The 10,339-nt window shown below is 39.6% G+C and overlaps 1 protein-coding gene across 14 annotated transcripts in view; it reads right to left on the bottom strand.

Moving 5' to 3' along the window:
* Positions 1-10,339, bottom strand: part of UTRN (utrophin) — a 536,298-nt gene that overhangs the window by 70,866 nt on the left and 455,093 nt on the right. For all 14 annotated transcript variants that reach the window (XM_032274352.1, XM_032274350.1, XM_032274358.1 and 11 more), the window contains 2 exons: positions 7,671-7,732; positions 5,646-5,720 (listed from right to left, as the gene is read on the bottom strand). In XM_032274352.1, the coding sequence (XP_032130243.1) occupies positions 5,646-5,720; positions 7,671-7,732 (137 nt within the window). The remainder of the gene's footprint in view (positions 1-5,645; positions 5,721-7,670; positions 7,733-10,339) is intronic.

The following is a 10,339-nucleotide window of genomic DNA, read 5'->3' on the forward strand; positions in this document are numbered from 1 at the left end:
TGCCTCCTCTGCCATCTCCTCTACCCTTTCTGCCTCTGCTACCCCTGAGACAGCAACACCAACCCCTCCTCTTCCTCCTTGGCCTCCTCAACATGAAATCAATGAGGATGAAGACCCTTACAATGATCACTTCCACTCCATAAATATTAAATACATTTTCTCTTCTCTAGCTTACTCTGTTGTAAGGATAGAGTATATAATAATACTGTATCAAATATGTGTTAACTGACTGTTAATGTTAAGTTTTGGGTGTCGAGGGTCAATTGTACAGTTTTCGATTGTAAACGTCCAGAGGGCAGAAGCCAGGTGCCTGAGAAAGGAAAGTGCTTAATAAAGGGCAGTAGCTAGGGAACTACAGCTCCCCACAGACACCAAGAAACATATCCAAATATTGCCAAAGGCTCTACGTTTTCTGAATTCCAACATTGATTATGCCAGTAACACAGCACTGCTATTGGACCTCCACATGATATAAGGTGACAACACACCCAATTCCAAAAAGCCTGTTTCCTGAATCAGGCTGTCCTTGCATTTCTTTCTGAAGTCTCCCTGGTTTCGCACTCTGTAGCGGTGACACTAATTTGCCATATCCCACAGACTATCATGTCTTCAATTTCTAGTGATTGACTCTGACACTTTGCCTTAGTGCTTAAGTCAAGCATAAATCATCCTGAAGTGTGTCACATTCAGGTACCTTTAAAGAAGTGACTACATTTAAACCATAGAAAATTATGAGTAAGATTTTCTCATTTCAAAGGGAGACAAATGACAGCTCAGTCATGTGGTAAATGAAACAAATAGCAGGATCATTTTCTATCCAATCTTTTGACTTTTCTTTAATCCCACATACAAGGCACAGGGCATGGAACAGAAATATATCCTCATTCTCCTGTTCCGCAGAAGATGAACACTGTTTAGCACTCAATCTTGGGATTCTGTGACACTTCTCCAGGTCTCAAGCTATGTGACCATTTATTTTTATTTTTTATTTTTATTTTTTAGCATCTCTCCTATCTCCTCTTCCCCAAGCACCTCAGAAATACAGGCAGAGCTTAAGGTTTCATATCTGGCCTTTTGCTCTGTGAGCGGAGGCCCTCACTCATTCCCCTTACTTCTGTTACTGCTTCTCTCTGGATGTCTCCAGATTCTCTTTTCTCCTGCTGATCTCCTGCCTCAACACTTGACCCATGTTTCATTGCTCTGTTCACTACAAGAGCTACATTATTCTTTCAGGAACCTCTGCCCATAAAGGCCTGGCCTTCTTGTCATGCTGAAATCCAGTCTTCAAACCTTGAAATGTCCTAACATCCTCCCTTCCACCACCCTCCACAATTTACCAACTACCCAATTCCCCTAGTCATCAGTTCTTCCCCAGGCAGCCTTAAAAATCTAGACGCTTATCTCCCCTGCTACAACTCCCAGCCAGCTCAGCCTTAATCATCCTTCACCTGAACTATTTACCCATTCTCTGTTTTCCTCTGCCCTTCGGTCTTTCTTAGATATTCCCCAAAGCATGCATCCGTCTCTGGCCCTGTCTCTAAACTCCCACAATACAGAAAATGGCTCATGGCGCTCCTTTATATAAAGAAAAATATCCAAACATGAAATACAACACATCAAGAGCCTGAGGAACAAAACTGAGAGGAATTTCAGGAAAGAAATGACCTTCACATTGACCTAAACTAACTTTAAGGAAATTTCTGGATATTGGACAAAGAGCTAAGCTATTCCATTCAGAATCTGACTTGATGTTCCCTGAACACCATCCACACCTTAATTCTCACACAGGTAGCTCTTCTCTTCTTATCCTGAATTAACTGCCTTGTGCCTAAAGCCCAGGTGCCTTTTATAGCCTGGTTCATAGGTGCACTCATCAAGGAAACTTGCCTTCTTCTTCATAATAAAAGGACTCCCTCCCTCCTGGGAACATACTTCTGTTCTGCTTCTCTGCTATTACCTATCACATAAAGTTTCAAAATCAAACTACAAAGGAATACAGAAAATATGTATGTGCGGTCTAAGGAAAAATAATAGAATAAATACCCATTAGTCCATCACACAGCTAAAAAAAATAGAATGTTATCAATATCTTGAAGCCCCTTGGAAATCCTTCCTAATTACATCCTCTCACCATTGCAGGAGTAACCATTCACCTTTGTATTTTGCTTTGTTTTTAAAAGTGTATATGCATCCCTAAATAATATAGCAGTTAGTTTTGCACGGTTTTGAACTACATATAAATGGAGCAAAGCGTTACAATTTTTTTCTGCCATTTAATTTTTTTATTTAACTTTATAGTTCTAAGATTAAATCATGTTGATGCTGATTACTAGTTCATTGATTTTTTTTGTTGCTGTAATGTATTTATAAATATGCCAACATTGACTAAGTTTTACTATTAAAAAGTGCTGCCATAAATCTCCTTGGGCATGTATGTCTTCTCGTGTACTGCTACATAACCTTCAAACTCAAATCTTTCACTCAGTAGGTCCTAAAGCAACCCCTGCTCTGTGCCAGAAATTGCATGAGGTCCTAAGTAGAGAAGAACACAGACTCATCCCTCCCATGAAAGCTTAGTTCATTTAGAGAGGCAAATAATAAGTAAATAAAGAGAATACTAAAAATTATGACTGACACTTTGCCTTAGCGCCTAAAACAAGCACCAGAAGTGCAACGTAAGGAAAAGAACAGTTTTATGAGGCGTGATAGAAAACCTCATTGAAAGAGAGGTGATCAAAAACATTGGGACCAGCAGAAATGAAACGTCGCAGCCAAGGGAAGAACAGAAACATTAAGTTGGTGCAAAAGTAATCGCGGTTTTTGCCATGACTCTTAATTAAATATCCTAAACTTACTTTTAATGGCAAAAACTGCGATTACTTTTGCACCAACCTATACAAAGAGCTAGGACAAGTGCTTTTTAGGCAGGAGGAACAGAATACAGAGTTTATCATTTCTGTCCTTAACTGGGTAATGAAATGGTGACGCCCAGTGGAGCAGAGGGAATGAGGTGGACAGAGACGTGAGCCAGGCAAAGGCTATTCCATTCTGAGGGCAACAGGAATCTTTTGTAAGCAGGGCATTGGGTCCATGTGCAACGTTCTCTCTCCAAATGTAAGTTCCTATATAAGAGTGAGAACCAAGTCTCTTTATACTGTTTTATCTCCTGCACAAATCTTGGAGCCAAACAAATGAATGAACAATGTCACTGCCCTCTGCCTTATGCTGGGTGGAGATTTGCACAAAATGAGAGACAGCTGTGACCTAAAGTAGTTCACAGTGGCGACGGGGCAATCCACCTCACGTTATGCCAACACACAAAGGCAAGCACGTGTCAGTAAGCAAGAGAGCCTGCTATTCTAGGCAATCATAAACTACTGGGAAAAAAGTGGAGACAGGTGGGATTAGCTTGTAAATGTTTCCAAAAGAGGTAAATCTTTAACAGTATTTGGGAGGAATAAAGGGTTACAGGTCATTGCAGAGGAAGGGTCAGGGTTTTTCTAGTAAACAGGACAAAAGGAAGAGGAAGAAGCAGATTAATAATAAACTGGTGAGCTTCAGGAGTGGCACACAGGCCCGGGCTGGTGGGCAGTGGGAGGAGGCAGTGGGAAAAGTGAAGGCCAGTTGGCTCTGAAAAAAGTACGTCATCTACTTGAAATCCAATATAATCTAGCCCCTCTTCCAATTGTCATTTAGTTGTTTAATTGTCATTACCAATCTCGTTTAGTTTCGAAATTGGAGGAGCATCCCTGCTGTTCCTCTCAGGTTTGAGGGGAGGAGCTGAGGAGGGAATTTTTTCTTTAGGAGTCCAAAGAACCAATAGAAGAAAACACCATGGCCAGGTGCAGTGGCTCACGCCTGTAATCCCAACACTTTGGGAGGCCAAGGCATGTGGATCACAAGGTCAAGAGATTGAGACCATCCTGGCCAACATGGTGAAACCCTGTCTCTACTAAAAAATACACACACACACACACACACACACACACACACACACACACACACTAGCTAGGCATAGTGGTGTGTGCCTGTAGTCCCAGCTACTCGGGAGGCTGAGGCAGGAGAATTGCTGGAACCTGGGAGACAGAGGTTGCAGTGAGCCGAGATTGCGCCACTGCACTCTACCCTGGTGACAGAGCAAGACACTGTCTCAAAAAAAGAAAATAAGAAGAAAACACCAAATGTGTTAATATGTTTATCCACCTAGAAGTGTTGCTGAAAACTGGGACCATGTTCATAATGACACAAAGCAGTCTTCTGTGGATGGAAATTTTGTGGCTGAGTCATTTGTCCTCATTTTATAGCTCATTAGGGCTGAGAAGAACTTCCGGACCCATCAGCTGGATCTTGGATGTGCAGCTGAGCCTCTTTCAAAACTGCTGTCACCTTGGACTCCTGTACAGACCAAACAACCCTTTTGTGTGTTCATAATTTACTTCCTATTCTCTTTTCACTCAACACATGGATTACTAGCCAGAGCATGGTGGCTTTCTCCTCTTTGTCCTGGTAATTCTGCAACACTTGCTGCAAATACTACAACCTGCTAATCATCTCTGAGGCTCTGTGAATTATGCAAGAGTCAAGGTCATCTCATTCTTCCTTGCGTTGCCTTCTCGGGAGGGGTCTTTCAGCCCTGTAGACTTCCCTTCCACATATGGCTTAAGCTTTCCTTATTTTCAAGCTTTGCATTGCTGTTTTCTCTGAATGACTTTATACCCACCTCTCCTCCACTCTTCATGGAGCCAGCTTGAAATTTATTGCTAATTTCTACTGACATTCAAGGAGCAGATTTTTCAACTCTAACATATCATTTTTCAAAGGATAATTTTCAAAGCTTAACTGAACTGCCTACACATATATTAACAGTTAACAAAAGGTAGCAAACAAGAATACTTAGAACTTTTCAATTTACCCTATGTTAAAAGAATAGGTAAATATCACTTTCCATAGTAACCATCTGACAAGTTCTAAATGTTCTTTGGGTAGACTCAATCATTAAAACTACAACCACAAATAGAATCCAGATAGCATAAATCTATATGATAAGTATTCAAATTTCTACTTAATTTTAGGTTATTTTTGAGGAAAATATCCTTTTGATGAAAGGACTGTCATAGAATACCACTCTGAACACATCCTCCACAGGAAAAATGCAATAATACCAGCCGACTCAAGATACATTTAAAAGAAAACAGAGCCTTGTGTCTAACTTGTTAAGGTGCCAGTTCAAATTTAGATCAGGAATGCGATTTTTTCAGTATTTCTTTACATACGGTTGTATTGAGACAAACTGGAGCTCTAAACTTCCAAATGGGCAAAAGGTACTGAAAACGCATGACTTACTACCTTGATTCCTTGATTTAATCCTTTTAAATTGGGTGGTAGTACCATTTTTGGAAAAGCTTTTTACATTACTCTTGTGTTTTGGTTAATTTTGTTCTCAAGTAAGAATGACATATGTTCAGTACCGCACACTGATGGGGCAAGTAATAAAACATTTACAGAAACACAACCAACTCCTTGAATGAGGCACACTGAAAACCAGATTCACTCTGCACACACACACCATCCTCTTCATTTATCCTTCTGTTTAAAAAAAAGGCGATTCAAATAACAGCGTGATTAACTTTGGTAGGATAACTCACAACACAGTGCTTTTTGTAGTCTTCGGATTTTGATGGCTGTACGGTAGGCAGAGAAACGTACATTATTCAGGTCAGCTGAAACAGACAAAGGAACAATTGGAAGATATGCTTATTACTGAAGATATATTGAATGCCAAGAATGTATTTGTTTACTTTGGATGATGAAAAAAATATTATGTCTGCCTGAAATAAAAAGTCTTCTCCCAAATTTCCCAACATGTATTTAAGAAAAAAATTAAATGATCCTTAGCACAATGTTGAGATACATCTCAAAGCAGGGCTACTCAGAAAAACCTAAGTATTTTCAAACAGGTGCCAGGGCTCAGAACATGGTGGGTTGAGTACTTTGAAATGAAGGAGACTGGAAGGTCTCAGAAGTAAGGTCTCTCTGACCTTCTCTGAGTCTCTTGTCTCCTGCCCCTCTTTTACCTTCCAAAGTGATAAACAGAAACCAGAATTCCTCTTCCCCAAGGTGGGTCATAAAAGCTAGACCTTCTCTTCCCCAAAGCAAGCCATAAAATCTAGAAAGTTCACTTTGTGGCCTTCTTTCTTCTCTCCTGTGACAGGTATCCTGTCCCTGGAGGAACGGGATGCCTCAGGGAAAGGCCAGGAAGAATCTGAACAGATCGGCCTTGCTGGAATTCCCTTCTCAGTCTACTATTAAATCATACCCTTTCATCCGATCACAATTCTGTGCAGTCATCCATTCCTCACTCAACCTAAGCATCAAAACAGATACTTTTCCCTGTTGTCCTTAAGTCTTTGGAAGGTTCTCAATCAGGTAAAACTCTGATTAAATAAATTTCTTGTGCTTTTCTGGTTAACCTGTCTTTTGTTACAGGAGTGTCATGATGACCCTTACGATGGGTGAGAAAAGGTGCTACCCCTTTCAGTTTTTTGGTAGGAAAAATAGGAAGGTGACAAAGAGAAAAAACAGCTGTCATATGGCTTATTAAATGCACTGCACAGTAGGCTGAGGGCCCTTCCTTTTTTTTCTGGTAAAGGAAACTTTCCTCCAGCGGCATCTCCCACAAGGACAATTCATTTTCTTCCAACCACACTGCCCATCATGCTATTCATGAAGCTCATCTTATTTCTATGTTCCTCCCATCCTGATTGATTTGCTTGTTCTGCCCTTTTGCAGATCTGGTTAAAATGATCCTATAATCAATACTCAACTCTTTGGAAACAACAGATGATGTAATTTATTTCTTTGTCCCCTAAAGACAGAGTATCAGAGATTAGTAAAGTTAAAAGAAAACTCAGATATCATCAAAATTTGCTAAGCAAACCAGTGGTATATCTTCTGTGTGTCTAACCTTTGCAGGTCCCTTCACCCACCAAAATATAAACTCACACAGAAGCCCAACATTTAAAGTGATTAAAAAGGGGGTATCCCTCCTGCTGAAATGAGAGAGGGAGGCTTAGGGTGCTGCTCTCCCCTTAGCTACCCAAAAGAGAAAACAAAAAAACCACTGGATCAACCAGAGGAAGTAGGTTAAACAATAAGTTGAAAGTCACTTTGTACTAGAAATTAAAACAAATCGGAATTCTCATCTGTGTTTTCTTGCATTTTTATATAAAAATGAATTTAACTTTCAACAATTTAGGCAAATTTAAACTAGGTCGCCTAATTTGATAACATGTACTCAATAAAAAGTGAGCCAAAAGCAAATTTAAGGCAGTGGATTAAAGTTGGCTATATTGTAATTGTATATCTATATATATTTTTACATGCAACGCTGAAGGTTAAGATGACTCAGTATGAAGGAGGTAAAACCTATGATTACATTCCTCCCTGCAAATCAACTCTTTTTGGCTCACATGATTTCAAACCACGCAATTCTAAGAAAGGCAACACCTGTTTACTGCACTGCCCTTGGAAGTTTAGCTCCTTTTAAATGTCAGTGTCATGATTCTTTCAACATTAACATGCCATGTAAGAAAAGCTGGTGATTAGCTTCTATTTAAGAATATACAGTTCTCAGTTGTTTAGGTTGATGTATTACTATTAATAACACTTACCAAGGGATTGAAAGAGTTCGGTCATTTTAGGATGGTCCCAACAGGTGGTCTGTGTTTGATGGCTGGAAAAAAAAAGGTAAAATTTTAAAAATAAACAAAAGATCATAAAACATCATATAGAACACAAAGAAAATACCCAAATAGAAATATTTTTTTTCAAATTTTTAAAAATACATGCAAAATTATCCTCGTTATGAACCATTCAGAAACCCAATACCCAATTGTTACTTAATATTTGAAACAACGGCTGGGGGCAGTGGCTCTGCCTGTAATCCCTGCACTTTGGGAGGCTGAGGCGGGTGGACCACCTGAAGTCAGGAGTTTGAGATGAGCCTGGCCAACATGGCTAATCCTGGTCTCTACTAAAATACAAAAATTAGCCAGGCGTGGTGGCAGGTGCCTGTAGTCCCAGCTACTCAGGAGGGTAAGGCATGAGAATCACTTGAACTTGGGAGGTGCAGGTTTCAGTGAACCAAGGTCGTTCCACTGCACTCTAGCCTGGGTGACAAAGTGAGACTATGTATCAAACCCCACCCCCACAAAAAAAAAACCAAAAAGAAAGAAAAGAAACATCATTGTAAATTTTAGCCAGGTGCTGTGCCTCATATCTATAATTCCAAAGCTTTGGGAGGTTGAGGTGGGAGCCAAGCAGGAGTTTGAGACCAGCCTGGGCAACATAGTGAGACCTCATCTCTATATAAAAGTTTTTTATGAAAAATTTTAAGTAATAAATTTCATTTGAGCAACTACGTTGTGAAAAGACAAATGAAATTTTTCCTTTGTCTATTTCAAACAGAATTGAAACTAAAAGTTAAAACCTAGATATAAAATGTGACTGTCATGAACCTTTGGGCCCTGGCTTGATATGGCCAGATCAGTGTAGGTTCCAGAATAAATCCACGTCTGTTAAGCAGATATAGATTATCATTCAGAACAAATCCTCTAACAGTGGAAGTAGCGCTGTGAGGGTCACTACACTGCAGAAGTCTCATCATATTTCCAAAGACTGGAGAAACAAGTCAACTCTAAATAACGTCATCCCACACTCCATGGAGCCTCCCTCCTCCTCTACCTTGAGCAGGACCTTCCTCAGCGCAAATCTACCCTTTCTTCTCTTCCTGTGTATCTGGGTTCCCCACTCCCCTCAGGTAAGTGTCTCTTGCCACTTTGACTACATGTTCCTCTTCTCAGCTTCCTCCAGTTAACCAGTTATTATTTTGTAAATGTATTTGTTTTCCTCATGTTCTTCACTTTAAAAGCAAGTTTTACACTTTCTCTTTTTCTGTAAATTTCAAAACTAATTCATACGTTAGGTGGAAGTTTTTGGGTAATAAACTGAGGTTAAAACATAAATGAAATGCTTAAATTAAGTTTCTTAGGTACATGTGAGGTAAACAGTTCATGACTTTGGTGGGTCAGTGCCCTTACATTCAAAAAGAGTTTGTTGCACATTATCTAGGTCAGGGTAGATTAATAACATTTAATAGTGCTCCAAAGACTTCTTAGATGACACCTAGTTCTTATAAAACTGTTTAGTAAGCTAAGTGAACCAGCGTTATACCTAAGACAGTTATATCACAACATTCATAAAATCAAATTCAAGAGAAACTATTTTTTAGCTTATGTAATATATCAAAACTAGGGCATGCCACTGGGAAAAGAACATCATCACTGTTACATATACACAGGTAACAAAAACTCCAAATAACACTTGGTTTTGAAAAATATTTAAAGTGTGTATTTCAATCGGGTATGCATCCTGGAAATTCCAAGATCTTCAACAAAACAAAATAATATAACTACAATGTGAAGATCTGTCTGGAGTTGGAAAGTTGTCTGGCTTCTCTACCCAGATTCTCGACTCCAATGCAGAGACAAATACTTCCACTTCATGGTCTACCAACAAAACCATTTTGAACACCAACAAAACCATTCCACCCTTTTGGTTTGATGGTAGTGCTACTATCCAAATTGCTCCAAAGACCATGGAGCAAGTACTGAAGTTATTTGACCTAAATTCTTACTATTCATTGTTAGGCTCCGAGCTTTACAGAAACGCAGAGCCTCAGAAAGGATTTCCTCCCTATATCCAATAAGTATCCAAGGATTTGCTAAGTAGGTACTACAATTCCAGTATGCATCATGGGCCCCAGTCTGAGGAAGCCTACTAAGATTCATTGATCTCTTGTCTTCTCTTTCAGGGATTTTCAATCCCCATGACAACAGTACCATCCAGAGACAGACATCCCATCATAAAGGAGCAAACCAAGGCTCAAGAACCAAATTAAAGCCATCGGTACTTTAAACAAAAAAATAAGTATGCTTTCCCTAGAATTGCAGGCGTGGGGCTTCACCTCATACAACCCCTACGGAATCACAAAAGGAAAATGCCACTATTTCTCAGTCAGGCGGAGGACTGAGAATTCAAGGTGAACGCCCGCTTGCTAATGGCTCTTTTTAGTGAAACCACTACTGAGAGCTGAGGGAACACACACATTTGGCAAACAGATGGAGGCAGGGAATGGCATCTCCCTTTGTGCATTCAATACCAGTTGATTCATTAGGCAGAACTGCCAACACAGAAAATAAATACAGCCTCTGGTTACAAAAGTATAACTGCCACTTACTAAACAACAGAAAAAAAAAAAAAAAAAAAAAAAAAAAAAAAA

The sequence above is a fragment of the Sapajus apella genome, unplaced genomic scaffold, assembly GCF_009761245.1.
Source record: "Sapajus apella isolate SASKATOON/1434 unplaced genomic scaffold, GSC_monkey_1.0 scaffold6, whole genome shotgun sequence".
In the NCBI taxonomy this organism is placed as follows: domain Eukaryota; kingdom Metazoa; phylum Chordata; class Mammalia; order Primates; family Cebidae; genus Sapajus; species Sapajus apella.